The following is an 18020-nucleotide window of genomic DNA, read 5'->3' on the forward strand; positions in this document are numbered from 1 at the left end:
ATATAAGTCCTTATATATCAAAAGCTGCATACTAAGTAAGTTTACAGTTTAAGGCGGATACACCACGGCTCACACCTGCAGAAAAATCTACAGCCGAAACGTTTGTGTTCTTCCTGTACATTTCAGGAATTAACCTCCATCTGCAGTCAATTCGAACATCTTTTATTCAATCTTATTTATTTCCCCCAAAATCTATCAGTCAACGAATGTAGACGTTTCAATTAAATACTGCATCTGTATAATTCCTGATATTCTTTAAGAGTTAGTCTGAACTTGCTTCCTTTTCCCCAACAAAATGCTGAGAAAGAGCGTGAGAAATACTGATCTCTAGAGCACATTTACTTCAGACTACAGAAAAAAAACCCATCCCCCCGTTCACTACCTCCCCAGGCAAACTAAAGGTGTGGACGTGGAGAGAAACCAGTTAGGCGTTTAAAAATTTACTAGGTGTGGTTTCGTATTGCCAAAAAGGGATTCTTCCGTGCCGTCTCCAACCAGTCTCTGTGCATGCAGAGGCAGGGAAGGTCGAGTTGTAGCTCTGCTTGCTACAAAGTGATGAAAAGCTGCTTATTGAATCTGATTTTCTAGAAATATTGAAGATGAGTATATACGACTCGCAGAACAGACTTCTATCCATGTCGAAAAGGTCTAATTCACGACCTGATCTGACCACCGGCACCACCTCTTACTCCACTCGGAGTGAGGTACGCGGCGGAGGAAATGGATATACCATGGAGTATATGGACTCTTACAACCCGGTTGAATTAAAAGGTGGCGGAGGAACCATGCAGGGCGGGTGTGTACACAACGATTTCTGCGTTTTTGCATAATTTAATGTGGAACAGGTGCAGTAGTTGAGGACTATTTAAAAGTTCAGCAGTTTTAGCTAAAAAAAAACTAGGGCTGTGCGCAACCGCAGAACAAAACTGGATGGAAGACGCAAACAATAGGGGAGGGAAATTGCTCTTAAAATAAAGATTTCTTGCTTCTTAAACAATAATGATTTATTTTGTGGTGAGGCAGTCGAATCGCCCTCACCCGCGAAGTTGTTGATCTGCAAAAACAGGATATGTAGCGCAGAGTTGAAGTTATGTTTACGTTTCCCTGTTCTTCAGCCTGGAATTTAGCGTCGGGAAACAAGCAGGTCCGAGGTTCACACGTCTGAAATGGGCGTTGTATCCGCGCTTATGTGCGCAAAAGTTTCAAAAGATGGGGGAGGACGGGGCAGTTCATTAGACTTTCCCTCCTAGACACATTCATGTTGTACCTTCGTGGAAAATATATAGAAAATACTGTGTTTCTGCATATTAAGTAGTTTTTTTTAGTTTTTTTCCATTTGTTCATCAAATAACCAATTGAAGGTTGAGCATTTTAAAATGGTCGTTCTCGTATGTAACGGAGCCTTCATATACCTATGGTTCTCTATGGTTATAGACTTGTTTTGCTTGAGCTGATTAAAATGGTTACATTCTGTTAATGTCTTAAACTTTTATAATTGTTGTCGGTACGTAACCCAAACTAATGTCGTGAACCTGTACCAGAAGTCGACGTACAAATACAATTAGTGTATATTCTACAAATAAATTAGTGGATCTATGATGATCCTTTTACAGATGTTTTTTTTTTTAATTTAAGTTTGCAAGGCTCCAACATCAGACAATATGAATTGTCTTTAACAAATATAAGCCTGAACAAATAGATGATGGAGGAACTAAACTAGTTTGTCAATTTCGCTGTTTTTTAGCAATAACAATTGTAATACATTCCCGGAAAGAATGAAAAGTAGCCAACTGATACATTCCTACAGGCGCCCCTGTGTTGTATCGCCAGCCAAACAACACGAATAAGCTAAAACTAGGCATCACTCGCTTGAATATCTTGATTTATTTGTGCTAGTTGGATATGCCTGATGCTAAATTGTTAGAGCATAAGCATTTCCGTGCATGGTTTCTAATTGATAACACACGCCCTTAATAACCTGACAAACGTAGAGGATACGAAACAGAAAATACGCATACATTGCAATACATATTTTATTTGACATTTAACACATCGGTTCTGTTTTTATGCTATTCCTCCCATTGCAATGAATTGCGACAAACCGCTTGCAACATTCGTGACCGATTTGTGTTGATACTTGAAAATAAGAAGATGCGTCGATCATAAATTATACTATTTACGAATTGTTATAACACTACAAAATGTTAAGAGCAAAATAATTGATGCTAAGAAATCCCCACTTTGCATGCGGTGACGTTTTGGAGCCGACCCAACTATTGATTCTGTTGGGAAAGAGGTCTAGGTAAAACTTTGATCTATAATACCCTACGTAATAAAAATATGTAGAGAAGTGTCGGATTATCGAAGAATAAAATTGTCTTCCAGTTTGCACTTTTAATCTTTGAAGATGTTACAGTAGCAGTTTACCAGACATTTTTAATATTAACAGGAATGATTAATTGCTCGCTGCAAAGCACAAGAGGAAAACAACATTTTGGCTATTGATGTTAATGTTTACATCACCGTTGTGATTAATGTTTTTGTAGATGATGAGATTTAATCAAAATTTCGTTTAACTTTGTTGAGGTGTTTTTGGTGTATTTCTTTATTTTCTTTCTTAAGCGAAGTGTAATGATATCATTTTCTTTGCTTTTTCTACTGCAGTGTGACTTACATTCATGGAAGTAACCGGAAAAAAATACAACCTTGATTACATGAAGTTCATTGCTGTCCAAAAGATTTACGAAAGTAGCCATCAATATTAATTAAAATTGCAAAATAAGATTGCCCTCTTCTCTCTCAAATGTAGCTATATCAATTATACTCATTGCCGTAATCAGAGAAAACATTATTGGAAGCATTGATTACATTTTTGATGCTTGCAGCACACATAAATTATAACTCCTTATTATTTTAAGGTGTCTTTTTGCACAGCAACATACAGTATGTCAGATAATGTCTGCGGAACATTCCCTAACAGCTTTTGTTTTACTTTTCAAACTGCACTTAAGCAGCTCATAATAATTAATGCAGTTCATGCTTGCTTTGTTATTATCTCAAATTTTGGGGGGGAACATGGATAATGATATTTGTCTGAGGATGAAGCTGAGTTTAAAAAGGGCCTGGACAGAGCGATTTGATCAACAGACCAAGCAGGTACAGAAAGATGGGCAACTTATTGCCAGGACACATTGCAGAGCTCCGTGAATTTTAGTTTACCTCTCATGTACTGCAGTATTCAAAGCTTTATTTTACTGTGTACTTCTTGAAAAGATGGCATTGTATGGTCATGAATGATAGAAAAGCCAGTAAACAATAGTGAAATATTATACTGGTCTTCATCAGGGAGTCATTTGTATTGATTGCCCTTTCATCTTTGTGTTTAATGCAGTGCGTGATATCGTCCCAGTAGTCCTTTTTAATTTTCAAATACTCAGTTTAAATGGTTCCTGACAAAATGCCAGAAAGCCATCAAATACTGTTCTTCTTTCATCCTCAGATGTTGTTGTCATTGTTACTCTCTCCAAATGATGTGTTCTTCATATTTCTCAAACCAGCCCTTATCTTTGAGGAGAAAAATACCGCAAAATTCACATGCTATTTAGCAGGTTGTTTTAATGCTGTTTTCTAATGTATTCATCTGCGGTCATGAGAATTGTTTTGTTCCTAATGATAAGTAGCAGCATTCTCTGATTCAGAAACTCTGGCCAGAAAATCGGAAGGTGGTGCCCAAGTTATTATATAATAATAATTAACGCTTGATAATAATTATCTTGCTTTGTTTCTACAGATCAATTCAATCTCTCCAGCAAAGAGTAGCTATTCTACAGGACCAATGTCAGGATTATCTGAAAAGAGCAGAGCACTGTCTCCAGTTTGTAAGTGCACTTTTTATATTTAGAATTCAAAACACTGTACATGGTTTTTTTTAAGTCCAAAATCTCAAATTGCCCAGTTTGCAGTACAACATATATATATAAGAGCAGACCTTAGATTTTCAATATTTTTTCAAGAAGTTCAATCCTTTAATTTGCAATAGATATATTATGATGCATAAAAATATGCAAAACGTGGACATCTGTTAATGATTACTCAGTATTTGTATAATGACATACGTGTTACAATAACATGGCAGTAATAGTAGGAAAGCTAGCCATGAAAAGAAAGATTTGCATTTTGTTTCTGCTTGCGTGCACATTACAGACTGTTACTAAATGTTGGATCTTCAAGTTTATCATACATTCTTGGCTTTCCCCTTGTTTTTATTAACTTAGGTCTTTGTCTATAGTTATATTACATTTTGAAGCTGTCAGAATGTTGCTTACTGACCGATGCTTGTTTTTAATGTTTCTTAGAAAAGTGTTGATGAGTTACTAGTCAATAATGGTTTCTTGTTTCTTGAATCTGTACTGAAACTACAACAAAAATGCCTATTAATTCTCTCAGTCTTTCTGCTAAACAATAATAATTATTATAACAATAAGTAATTGCCCAGCAAATATGTTAGTTTAAATATTTGGTTACATATTTATTTTAGACTCTGCTATTTTAAAACAGATGTACCTCTTTGGTTGAAACGTAGTTAGAACAGAGCATTTGAAGTCTCTTCTTTTGTGTCTGACTCATAGCCTCATTGTCAGGGCATGTATTTTATGAGAAGGAGCCTGGCCATAAAATATATTTGCCTTCTACCTGAATCCCCCAAACAAGAATAAACGGGAAAATAAGAGAGTAGAAAGATTCCTCCGTTATTCATATTTTTCTGTGGATGAAAATAGACTCTAAAAAGATGTTAAAAATGTTTTTTTTTTCCTGGGGCCACCTTTTACTTTGTTTACAAATACATGCCTTGCATTACGCGTATTAGAGGTAACAAGAAACAGGAGGCCCCTGGGTTTTGACAGTTGTCTTCGACAACACGACAGGGCAGCTTGTCCCAGACCCGTTTTGTTGCCTATTGCCTTAATGCATGTGGGCCATGAAATGAATAAAGAAAATTCAGTGTGGTCCTTTTTTAGATTTTTGCAAAAGCTGATGTGCTGTTTTGTTGACCAGAACTAGGACTATCCTATTTATTTATACTGAATGGTGAGTGTTGAGCACCTAGTTTATGAAAAATGAATGTTCTTTCTCCCCTTGTGTATTTAGTACCTAGATTCTGGATCATCAGGCAGAGGCAAGGCAGATGCTGAGAAATATCTGGGAATGTCAAATGAGGTTATTGAGCAGCTCAATATGTGTGCAAGAGAGCTCAGGTCTCTGAATCTGCCCTTTGAGCAAGCAGCTAGGAGGTAAGAAATCAATTTTTTGCACTTGCTTAAATGATAAATGTCGCATGTTTTACATTGTTACTTTGAGATGTTATTCATTTCTTCAACATTTAACAGCATCTTTCTTTAGTTACGCACATTTGTGTCCTCTATGAATTTTCGTGTTTTGTGAGAAAAACATTTTGGAAAAGTTAAACTGGCTAGTAATGAATAATCTGTATTATTTATGCAACTTTTTTTTTGTTCTGAAACATGCAGAATAATATGGGGATATCTGAGTGGCTTTAAAAGTGGCTCTCTGAGTGGCTGGGGATGATTGCTTTAAAAACACAAGATTAATGACGCTGCAGAGAGTTTGCCCCTCTGTTCAATGGGGAAGCGCAGAAGTATTGCCGAGCTGCAATATGTAAGGTTTTTAAAAGTGTAAGTGACTACGGCGGAATGTCCTTCCAGCGCCCAGCAGTTCAAGGAGCAGGTCCGTGCTGCCCATTCGCTGCTGCAGGGCACCCTGCGCCGGAAGGGCAGCATGAACTGGGAGGACCCTGGGAGAAGTTTTAATGAAGCCATGGGTTGGATTGGGCAACAGAAGGTACGTTCTAACTTCCCTGATAAGGATGCTGTGCCAGAATGTTTAGTACTCTTGACTCCCATCTTGGACTAAGCACTTATTGAGGATGGACAGATGTGTGCTGTTAAAAAGCGAGATGGGTGATTTTGGATTGTTCCTGATCAACCGATGGAATCGTGACTAATTTATGATTTATTTTGAGGCGCTGCTTAGGTGTGCATAATGCAAAGGGTTGCCATTATGACGTGTACATTTTTGAAAGCTTCTGAGTGCCTTTTGTTTCAGAGCTGTGTTGAAGCTTGAAGTGGCTCCCATCTCATCTTTAAAGTATCATGGGATTAACGCAGGGCCGTGATTAAAATCACTGCTTTTTGAAAAAGAAATTTGTACGACTACTTAAGCGTAAGTGTAGTTGGTCTTGGAATAAGCTGGCTGTGTCTCCTAGTCTTTATAAGATGCAGCTCCAGCAAGATCCTCAGGTTCTTTTCCTGCCAACCTGGGTAGCATTCGTACCTTGCTGGGAGAAGTAAGGCTCTTGAGACAGAGCTGTGAGACACCGGAGACTCGCGCACTTGTCATAACCAGCTCTCTGTGCTTGTCTGGGGGTGGAGCGTTCGTTACCTTTGTAGACTGAGGACCTGAAATACTGAAATCGGACACCAGGCACAGGGCTGGGACAGAACGTGATCGTGCATTCCATGGAATATTGAGTCACATTTACCGTTTCATGATCAACGTGACTGTCGGTGTGTATTTGTTCTAAAGCTATTCAGAAAGTCAGGTTAAAGAAATGGCCCCGTCTGTGTTATTTATAGTCAGCATTTTCAATGCAAAGACTTGCTCAGTTATAAGAAAAGGTGCTGAGTTGCTTTCTCATAAGAACCTCGAAAGTACATGTGAAACCTGGCACAAGTGTGTGGTTTAATCATCTCCTTGGTTTCAAATTCCTCTATCCAACATACAACTGAGCCCTGAGCCTTCTTTCAAGCAGCTGTCTGGAGTGCAGACTCGTGTGCTTCATGTACCTGGGGGGGAGGATTTGGAGTGCAAATTTAGAAAACTAAAATAAGGTTTATTGTTAGATGTCAGATTGCTAAACTGTACCCCTACCAATGGCTCACACTGATGTTGTTTTATTTAAGTTGTATGTTATTTAACTTGTTGTTGCTGCCGTTGTTCTGTGTTTTTGGTGTTTCCTTAATGTCTTGTACAGTAGCATACATGCAATTAAGCATTTCATTGCACTTATGCGTATGACAATAAACTCCACTCTACTCCTGTTTCTGTTGTAGTTTATCTTTTGATTTTTTTATTGTTGAACCATCAAATGCAGCAAGTTTAGAATGAGAGTTTATCAAATGATGATAAACATAATTTAGAAAAAATAGGTTCCATTTACAGCTGGAATATTGCGAGGAAAACCAAATTGTTGCTTTTTAAAGCTTTAAATTCTTCAAGTATAAAATTATGCGGTAAGAATTTTATCTTGTCTACATTCAATACTAATTTAGTGTTAGTAAAGTGCCCTTTTATAAAGACTATTGTATTTCACTTAAAGATTAGAGCAAAGTGAATGTGTTATATGTGTTATCATTTAAGTGTTGTTTTTTTCCAGTCATGAATGACTCATTGTCTGATACCATCACTCCCTTTCTTGGAGTAGATTTGTACAGACCTTAACTCCCACTCAGTGCATAAACATGTCTCTTGTGTTATCTTGTTGGAGTAACTATGAGTATGAAAAGCCCCCTCTGAGTGCTGAGCAACAAACTTCTCCAAAAACACAAACAGAAGTTACTTTTTTTTTGTATGAATCAACAAACTAGCAATTCGTGAGACGGGCTGCCTGATGAGAGATGTGTAACAGTGGAGTCCAGGATTGGTAAGTTCTCAGCAAGATAGCTGGGGGTGTTCCAACAAAAAAGTGGAACAGAAATAGCTGTTATCTTATCTAAGTGCAAACAGGGCCCTGTCTACCATGAATTCCTGGAATTCTTTCCCTTTGGGTAAGAGGCCGAGTTAAAACGGGTTAAGGTGAAATTCTGCTGCCCTCCAGAGGCTGTTAGTGGAATTACGTGCTGTTGGGTAGATGTTCAGACCAAGAGTAGTGATCTATTTATATATTAGCCTTAGCACCTATATATTACCTTTATTATTATTATTATTATTTTGTTTAGCAAAACACCTTTATCTACTTAATCATGGCTATTTACACACAGCATTATTTGTATTGGTGGGAAACCAGTACCATATGCCGAAACTGAACTATTTTTTGCGGGCTCTTATGTCATATCGCAAATGAGCTGCTCTTTCAGGGAAAAAAAAATTGCTGACTCAGAGCAAAAACATTCAGGAATCGTGACCGCTCGCCTCCCGAGACCATAAAAAATCCAAACCTGAAACGGATAAAAGAAGGACGTTTTATTCTTGTTCCCTAATTATAATTTCTTTTCGTCAGCGGTTGATTGAGACTTCGCCTTGGGGTGATGACAGTGCCGCCATTGAACAGCAGATCTACAACCAGAAGAAGTTCCACAGCTCCATCCAGAGGAGTGCTGAGGTGGACAGAGCCAGGGATGAGCTGGTGTGTACTTTTCAAATTCTTTCTCGCTCTGGATTACATCTCCTCTTTAGCTCTTATTTGAGGTTGTTCCAGTTTCCTCTGTGTGGAAATAGCTCTTAGCCATTTAACTGTGGTAATGTGCCCCAGTTACAAAGCTCGTCATGTGTGTCCTGCAGCCTTGGAGTGGTCTAATTTAGTGTCATTTATACAAGCACAGCAAGGTTATTTTTCAGACTTTGTAAACCGCTCAAACTGCTTTCTGTTGTTTTTTCATACTGTGTATGTTCTTGTTTGCTGCAATTATTATATCCAGGCACAAAACATTTTCAAAAATTAATCCTACTAATTTAAGAAAGTGAGATAGGAAAGGTTCCTGGTGTGTAAAGTACTGTTCCATTGAACTTGTGCAACACTTTTAGTTTATTTCCTACACAGTTCCCTCCAAGGGTAATTTACAGATCGTTTTAAGAAGCTGTTTTTCTTGGAAATGGTGTTCTGACCAGAAATTTCAGAACTCGCATTATACAGAACACATTTTGGCTCGTTGACACACCAAGGAAATTACTACTACGGTTAATATTTATTTCTACTTTAGGTTTTCTGAAAGATCTATCTTCTGTTGACTTGATTGTCATCAGCATAATTTAATTTTTTCTTTACGAATGACAATATTCAGTAACTTTAACTTAATATTTAAACATTAAAACGGATGTATATATAGCTTAAGGCTAATGTTAATTGAAGTATGTTTTTTAGCTCCAAAAAGGTGAAAAAGGGGCACTCCACGCCCTGGATCAAGAGTGGGACAGCCTGCAGGTAAGGGGAAACGTTTCCATGATTTCACAGGGATTTTGCACATATCTTGTGGAAACAGGTGATACCAGAGACACTGTGCTCTGCAGACATTTTGAATGTATGAGCAGTGTATACTGAAGCTTTCTGCACAGACCTCATGAATTTCAGCAAGTAGCAGAACCCTAACACCCTAACACCCCAACCCCCATTTTGGAAACTTCAAAGAAATCTGGTCTTTTCCCAACAAGAACGGTTCATGCTGGAGAACTGAAAAACAGAATAGTATCAGCTTTGACTGGAATAAAAACCTCTATTTTTTATTTTATTTTGGATACCATATTTTTCCCTAACTTAAGTGTCAGAGCGCAAATAAGGATCCATTTTTTCTCTTCCATACCCCTTTCACTGGAAAGACTTTTTAGCCAGAGTAATTTAATTATTAAAAACACAATAAAGCGTTTGAAAATGTCTTCTTGGGGCAGATTAGTAGACGGTAATTTAAAAAGTGTTCAATATATGTGTTTTTAAATGCATGTGCTTTTCTGCTTCTCAGAAAATGTGTTTTGAACGAATGAAGCAGCTGAAGGACCTACAAAGCATCATAGAAGAGATATCCAGAGAGATCATGTGGGTGAATGAGAGAGAGGAGGAGGAACTCGTCTTCGACTGGGGTGATAAGAACATCGATAACTACATCCCCAAGAAGCAAGAGGGCTATTCAGTAAGGAACTGTTAGACGTAGCCTTATCATTTGATAAGGTGTAGGGTCTTCTTTCTGCGTTGGATATTTAGCCAAGAATGATTTACACTTTGATATCTATAATATCACTGTGATCCGATGTGCTTTTGTTTCTACTGTGTGTATGTGCTTAATATAAAGACAAGTTTGCTGTTGTTGTAGAAACTTATGAGTGACCTGGAAGAAAAAGAAAAGTACCTCAATAAGCTGAAGCAAAAAGTGGATGGTCTTCTCAAGAATAATCACCCTGCTTTTGACAAGATTGAGGTAAGACAGGACACTACTGTAGAGGGAGACTGCATGTGGTGCTCTTTCTGTGGTAGAAACGTCCACCAAGTGTCACTTAAACACAGCATGTTTGGGTTCATACTGGGTTCGAGGTGCCAAATACTAATCCAAGAGCGTTATTAATGCTTATTAACATTATTAATGTTATTAACACTCCCCTTCTCACCTGCTAGTTTTATCAGTTTTATGCTAGTCAGTTGCCACCATTTAACCCAGTTAGCTCTAGTTTGTTTGACTGGAACTTGTAGAATCCTTTTGTCCTTCTTCAAAATCTGTATCTAAAAGCTTATATTGGAAGCTGAATGCGAGTGGGCAGATATATTTTTTCTAGTTGTCATAGACATTCATTCATAATGCCTTGTGCTTTTATTGACTGAGTTGGTTTGCATATCAACAAACGCTATCTCTCTTCAAGAGCAGATAAATCGTATGTATTACAACATCAGTCCTTTTCCACTTTGCTGTGATTTTAGTTAAAAAATGTTTCCACTGAACAAGCCGTCTGTAAATAAACAACTGTTTGCTGGGTTTCCCAATGGTTTGCAAATTGGCGCCGACTGCAGTACACCTTTCAAACCTTTATGCTTCATTGCTTTTAAAACCTCTTCAATCTGTTTAAGGCATACATGGACACTTTGCAAACACAATGGAGCTGGCTTCTTCAAATAACAAAATGCATTCATGTACACCTGAAGGAAAATGCTGCCTACAGCCAGGTAAGGTGCATTATTCTGTCTTCAAAAAATTAAAGGTACAAGGTCATTCCAACAGATTTCAAGAATTCAAGAAAAAAGAATCTGGGTGTTTTCAATTTTTTCCCATGTTTCCTAACGTTGTCTTTGCTGGCTCTTGCAGCTGTAATTACTGTAAATAATAGAGAGACGTCATCTGATATTTACAGACATTCTGATTGTAAAATCATTCCACTTTCTGGGTTTTGACAAAAAAGACTGTATTAAGGACATTTCCTCCACTGTTCTCCGTCCCTTATAGTTCTTCAAGGAAGCCACTGAAACCTACAGCAAGCTGCAGAAGCAACACGAAAGTATCCGCAAGAACTTTGCTTGTGACAAGAACACACCTCTGGAAAGACTGCTGGAGTTTGTTACTAACCTGGAGGTACGACATTCAGATTAACAGCGGGAGGAACAGCTCATGGGGAATATTCCATGAAGTCCTGCAGGATTAGTTTGTATTACCTAGACACTGTTTCTATAGTTAGGCTATATATCTCTGGAAATTTCCTAGAAAATGAATACTCCCTACCGATATTTCCATGCACTTTGCTTGTAATAAAAAAAGTAAGTGTGGGATTTTGGAAAATGTCTCACTGTAGGGGGGGGATATTTTTCTCTCAACCAAACAGAAAGAGAAAGAGCGGATAATGGAGAACAGGAGGCAGGTGCAGCACCTGATGAGCAAGGCCAAGACCGTCGTGCAGCTGAAGCCGCGGAACCCAGAGGAGAAGAGCAGCAGCCCGGTGATCGTGCAGGCCCTGACCGACTTCAAGCAGGACCAGGTAGGTCCGCTGGCGCCTTGGCGGGGCTGGGGCCCGTGGCTGGCTCTGATCGCGCGGCTGGGCCCTGATCTGCTGTCTTTGTCCATCCAGAAAGTGATCCTGAAGGGCAACGAGGGCATCCTGAAAGACAACTCCCAGCGCAGCAAGTGGCAGGTGACGGGCCCGGGGGGGCTAGACATGCTGATTCCTTCTGTCTGTCTCCTCATCCCGCCCCCCAATCCTCTCAGCATCAGCCTTGCTACCAAGTACGTTCCCAGAGATCTTTCAGGCTTCCGTACTCTTCCCTCATGAAGTGACAACAATCAGACCTCTCCCTGAAGCTGCTCCAGCCTGTAGCAGGTTATTCTGCTTTACAGACAGTTCCTAGCCATATAAACACAGTCTAAATGGTTCTGGTGTGTCTCTGTGTGTGCTCTTAGAAGGCCTGGCATCCCGTCCAGATTATAGTGCCAATGTGCCCATTCATTCATTCATTCATTCATTCAGCCCCAGGATTGCAGGATTTTTTTTTAGTCCTTCTGTATGCTGCATCTTCTAAACTGTGACCTAAGCATAAACATGACCATAACTATAAAACCTTTAAACGTGCATATTGCATTGAAGTGAAGGCAAAGTAAAGCTTGTGATAAGAGTGGACAATTTATGCCTCAGTTTGACTCCTCTTTATCTTTGGAAAAGACACCTGAGTATCACTTTCATTTTGTCAGCAAAATTCTGGACCAAAAGGCCTGTTAAATGACAAAAGACATGAGGATACAAGGAAGCATTACATGTACCATCTTCACCATTGACATTTATCACTGTATTCTGCATGTTGTATTTAATAATTTATAGCACTGTCTTACATGCTGTAAATCTTTAGAAAACCTGTCTTTTTACTTTTAGATATTTGACAGGGCCGCAGAGCAAAATACTTTAAAACGTCACAAAGCTAAATGGTTGTCACTAATAGTATGTGAAGATTAAAAAACCTGTTGTGCTGACATTATTTTCCATGTTATAGGAATGAACAATATTATGATGCTATTATGTCAATCTGGAGCCAGCTGAATATAAACATCAGGAGTTTGGTGTCCTGGCAGTACTGCTTGAAAGACATAAATCGCATTAATTCTTTGACCATTACCATGGTAAGTTACACAGCTTGAGCTAAAACATGATCTAGTTTCTAAACATTTTGCAGTTGTTTACAATTGCCTTTGGAGTTCAGTTCCTTGTCTGTTTTTGTTTCATTGAGCCTTTGCATAACGCCCCCATTAACAAACAAGTAATGTGGTGTTATACAACCCACAGCCGTGTCTTATATTTGTCAGTGAAGATTATTCTAGAGGTTGAATGTAATGTGCCTTTGGAGGGACATGTGCATGTGTCTTCCAGTTATAAACCTGCTTTAGTGCTGGTCACAGGATCTCCAGCAGTTAAGCCAAGCTGATGATCCTAACATGGGTATTTATTGACAGGTCCTGGAATGAGGATCCAGAAGAAGCAAAAGTGAATTTATTTTTTCTTCTTTGTCTTTCAGCTTGCAAAAATGCGTCCAGAAGAATACCGCAGCATTATCAAGAGCTTAGAAATGCGTTACCAAGAGTTCTTGAGGCAGTCTCATGGATCGGAAATGTTTGGTGATGAAGATAAGAAGAAGATCGAGTCAGAATACAGTGGAGCACAAGACCACTACAACACTCTTGTTGTAAAACTGCCAGCGTACGGTAAGCAATTTATTGACCTTCTGCTGTGCTTTTTACTGGGGGAAATGGAAAATAACACCACTGTCATGCTTTTAGTGCACCATAAAATCAGCCTTTTATTAAAACTCTCTCAATGGAGCACAACGTGGCATATTAGGAATCATGGGAACAGAAGTCCAGCATTTGAATTGCAGTAATAGCATGTAATTATCTTTTCAGAACACGCTTCATGGTCTTAAATCTTTTTTTGCTTTTGCTTTTCTTGAACCACCTGATTCATCAGATGTTGCTGTATTACTCTGCTACACTGTTGGTATAAAATGAATTTTATCTGTGTGGTCACAACAGCAGTGAATGGAGGGTATAGAGCAGGGGTGGCCAAACTTTTTTGTCCCAAGGGCCACATACAATTTTGAAACTGTATAGAGGGCCACTTCAGGCTGCTGTTACAGATAACCTATGTCCTATATAAGTTTAGAATCCAACATAGGCTTACTAGTTCACGGTTAACGATAACCCGAGAGAAAAAAATATTTTAAATATAAAAAAATAAAAATTGAACAAAACTTGATGTTCAGCTCACAAGCCAAATCTTCACAGATTACCTCGACCCAACGGGTAACTGTTCTGGATGATAAACTTATTTCCTCAAATTTGTTCTTGCTCTCCGGACAAAGAATATCTACGGTTTCTATCATACGCTCCTTCAAAAGCTCCTCTTCTTGCATTGTTTAGCAATTTTATCTGCAAGCAGGTAGCTAGCTTCTGTGCTGGCCTCTTGGATAGTAGAAGGGTGGAAAGATACATTTCGCTGAGCCTGTAAACTAGCGGCTGGTTTGGAAGATATTAGCCCACTCCTCGCATGACAGATTGCATGTTTGGTAGAAAAATGCCAACTGGGATTTGTATTTGAGCACTGCGACACTTTCCTTACAAATTAAACATATAGCTTTTGTTCCAACCTCTGTGCAAAAGTATTTTGCAGTTCATTCTTTGTTGAACACTCTGCATTCACTGTCAACTCTCTGCTTCTTCAATCCGCTCATTTTGCCGCAGGTTCCCTCACAGTGCGATGGACCCGCTCTGACTGGTGAATCAAATTGGTAAAGCAGGGGTTCCCAAACGTTTTGGATCCGTCCCTCCCTTGGCCTGTCAAATTTTCCACATGCCTCCCCTGTGTCAAAAATAAGCTCTATGGCAGTGCGATATTTTACAAAAGGTTATACATTTGAAAAGGAAATGATGGGTCAAAATAAAAACAAAGTTGATCCAATTTCACAACAGCAGTGAATGGAGGGTATAGAGTATGCAGACATAATCCTTGTTGTTTGTGGTGTCTCTTGTAGTTGCAGGGTCACAGACTGAGGTGATGATCGATGACAGCAAAGCACCAGTGGTCCCTCCTCAACCAACTCCCCCTCAACCTCCTGCCCCGTCGCCGGTCGACTCTTCCAGTCGGAGCCTGTTGATCGCGCTGCACGCTTTGCGCCAGAGGCTTGACAAGTGTGAGGCTAACATGACTTCTCACATTCACATCTCCCTGCAAGAGGACTCGGTCAAGGACTGCACCACCAGAATCTCCCAGCTGGAGGTACGGCTCTGCATCAGAGTGCTAAGACCCGTTCAGTCTGTGTCTCGGTCTCGCTGCCCACAGAAGCCTGACTGCTGAAAATGTTCTACTGTATGAATTGGTGAAACGATTACCAAAATGTTGAATGTTGTGCAATAAGATCATAGTAAAATGTAAACGTTAAACCTCAAGATCATTAAACAGTGAGAGGGGATATACAAAGTTCAGAGTTCTGACCATAGGTTTAACACATTTTAGACAATGTAAAAATGAGGACTTAAAGCTACCTTTAAAAATTTATGGGGAAGAATATAATAAATTCATATTTTAGGAAGCCCTTTGCCTACAAATGTTTCTGTTTAATGGTATTACAGACATAATTTGTATGATACATTTTCTGCATAAGAAGCATTATATTTCTGTAAGATGTGAAAGAGACAAAAAACAATGGACATTATTTCATTTTGAAGGAATTGAAAATTTCTCATTACACTTACATCTAAGCTGTGCTTAAACAGCACTCCAAAAATTATTAAAATGATGAGTGTGTACATTTGTGTTTTCATTAAAAAATGCCTTGAGCTTCTTTTTACTTGTCATTTGGAATTGTTTTCCAGTAATGCAAAACAAATCTCAAAATACTAAGTTCTTTAATGGAAATATTGTAATTTAAGGCTGTGCAAGGTGAAGTAGACTCCATTTATGATGCCTACATCAAACTGAAAGAGACGATTTTGAGGCAGCTTCAGGGATTGAATGACCCAGACAAGGAGAAATTTCTTCAGGCAGAACTTGCATTTATAAACCAGAAACTTGGCAGCATGAGAAGCTTTTCTTCTTCCTATTTGGAAAGGTAAGATTCAAAAGTGTTGTGTTATTTTGTTTTGAGCAGAGATGTTTTTGAGAAACAAAATAGGCAAAAGGATTTTTGAGCACTGAACTTCATCTGCTAAACAGAAAGAGAAAACCTGTACTATTAATAATGTGCTAAGTCCTAATCCGTAGGTATTGGTATTTTCACATCTCCCTAGTTTAGAAACTGTATTTAGAAGAAAGTAAATTTCAAATGTGTGAGCACAGAAATGATTCTTTTGAGCTAATTTTCAAGTTGAATCATGTGCCCTCTAGTGACTACAAATTGGGGCTGCTCCTGTAAAATCTATGCACATCCTTCACTCCTCATTCTGCTCATTTCAAGAGCATGGATACTTCTTCCATTTTTTGTTCTAAAATGTAGCGGCTTCCAAGAGAACAGAACCTGTTTAGAAGCAAATTAACTGTTTCTGTATGCCAAGCAGGAGATCTTTGCTTTTCAGTTGTCAGTTTCCTTGTGTGAGTAATTTGTTTTTCTGTCTCTGCAGGCTGAAAGCACTTAGAGCTCTGCTTCAGAGCATCCTGCAGGCCGAAGACATCATCAAAGTGCATGAGGCCAGACTCACTGAAAAGGAAACCACTTCTCTTGACCTCAACGAAATAGAAGGATACAGAGCAGCTCTGAAGGTCAGTAACTTGTTCTTGAGGGTGATTACGCCAACTTGTTTGCTTTAAGTAATGTAACAAGATGATATAAATGGGTCTTTTAAATAGATGTTGATAGTTGCATCTGAGCGCTTCGTCATTCAAAACAAAAATGGTTATAAAGGAGATTAATGACTTGGATCAACTTGGAGACTGTTAGTAATTGCAGATAAAACTTTAAATTGTTACATGGTGTGATACGAAATTCAGCACTTCTCATTTTAACAACGTGCTGAATATAAACTGCATATGTCGCCTTTTCTCTCTTAGCAAATGAAATTAGATCTGGAGGCCAGAAAGGACCTTATCAAAAATATGGAAGTGCATCTGCATAATGCAGTGCATTGGAACAGCCAGATCGATGATTCGTTCCACAAGTGCGATGTGGATCTGTCAAAGTATGCGGAGGTGGTGGGGCAGATGTCTGATCGCTGGCGCAGGATCCAGGCCCAGATTGACAGCAGGCAAGATTTACAATCTTCAACTTTCTGTGAATTCATAACTTTGTAGGACTAAACTGTGGCACTGCAACACTTGGCATCGGTTGATGCCATGCAGTATGTTTCTCCAGCATGGAGAAAGATGTCTTATTTTCCAAATAAAGACAGGTGCCAAAACAAAGAGATGTTTGTTTTCTCCTTGGATTGCTCTTGAAACCAGAACTAAAGGCTTAATGAGTACAGTTTTCTGATATTGGTGCCCATAACTGCCCTTGCAGTAACAGTGCAAGAGCTCTTTCAGAACTTTTTCTTTAAAAAAAAAATGAGCTAAAAAGTTGTTCTTGCTTTTCAGACTTTGGGATTTGGAGAAGCATTTGCAGCAGCTGAAGCACTTCACACAGACCAGCACAGTGCTCAGAAAGTGGATTGATGAAGCAAAGCAACGTCAAGACACGCTCCAGTCTGGCAAATTTGAAGATACCAAAGTAATTATGGACTATCTGAATCAGCAAAAGGTACTTTAATATTCAAATGCAGTTTTTTCCCTTGTTGAATTTTATTTTTTAAATGTTTGAATGTAGAATTCATAAACCAAAAAAATGGTAACTGCTGGTAAGGATTTATATGAAACATTAGTATAACATCTGCAATCAAAGGACATAAACAGAGTCAATATACAGTTAATCATATTATGCCAGAGGAGCCCTTCTCTGGTCCCTGAGGTCCACTGTCCAGCATCATTTAGAGGTCTCTTTAATCATGTTGCTCCGTCCCCCTAAACTGATGTGAACGTTGTCTGCTAACATTGAAAACCTTAAGCATTGTGGTGTAAGCAAAAAGGTAAATTAATTAAGGCTTGTTATGCCCCCAGAAGAGCAATCCACATATATTATGCTCCTTCTTGATTAAATGTCATGCATCTTGGCCTGTCTTCCACTTCATTTTCCTGTACACCAGACTTCCCTGGTATGCTGTGTGTGCTTTCAGAATATTCTTTTGTGCCTTTTGCTCACCCAGACCATAGTCAAATTTAGAGACCAGAGTGTTTAAGCTCAGAGCGTT

At 38.9% G+C, this 18020-nt stretch overlaps 1 protein-coding gene across 2 annotated transcripts in view; it reads left to right on the plus strand.

Annotated features, from left to right (window-relative positions):
- Positions 1-492: 492 nt before the first annotated feature.
- The window catches only part of dspb (desmoplakin b), a 29844-nt gene continuing 12316 nt past the window's right edge, over positions 493-18020 (plus strand). For both annotated transcript variants that reach the window (XM_088918206.1, XM_088918208.1), the window contains exons 1-19: positions 493-796; positions 3791-3878; positions 5149-5291; positions 5724-5859; positions 8297-8422; positions 9158-9217; positions 9750-9917; positions 10098-10202; positions 10844-10939; positions 11217-11342; positions 11590-11742; positions 11833-11987; positions 12746-12872; positions 13265-13451; positions 14777-15021; positions 15675-15853; positions 16362-16500; positions 16789-16982; positions 17311-17473. In XM_088918206.1, coding sequence (XP_088774332.1) covers positions 600-796; positions 3791-3878; positions 5149-5291; positions 5724-5859; positions 8297-8422; positions 9158-9217; positions 9750-9917; positions 10098-10202; positions 10844-10939; positions 11217-11342; positions 11590-11742; positions 11833-11987; positions 12746-12872; positions 13265-13451; positions 14777-15021; positions 15675-15853; positions 16362-16500; positions 16789-16982; positions 17311-17473 — 2787 coding nt within the window. In that variant the 5' untranslated portion in view covers positions 493-599. The remainder of the gene's footprint in view (positions 797-3790; positions 3879-5148; positions 5292-5723; positions 5860-8296; positions 8423-9157; positions 9218-9749; positions 9918-10097; positions 10203-10843; positions 10940-11216; positions 11343-11589; positions 11743-11832; positions 11988-12745; positions 12873-13264; positions 13452-14776; positions 15022-15674; positions 15854-16361; positions 16501-16788; positions 16983-17310; positions 17474-18020) is intronic.

The sequence above is a fragment of the Atractosteus spatula genome, chromosome 6 (genome assembly GCF_055471065.1).
Source record: "Atractosteus spatula isolate fAtrSpa1 chromosome 6, fAtrSpa1.hap1, whole genome shotgun sequence".
Taxonomy (NCBI): Eukaryota; Metazoa; Chordata; class Actinopteri; order Semionotiformes; family Lepisosteidae; genus Atractosteus; species Atractosteus spatula.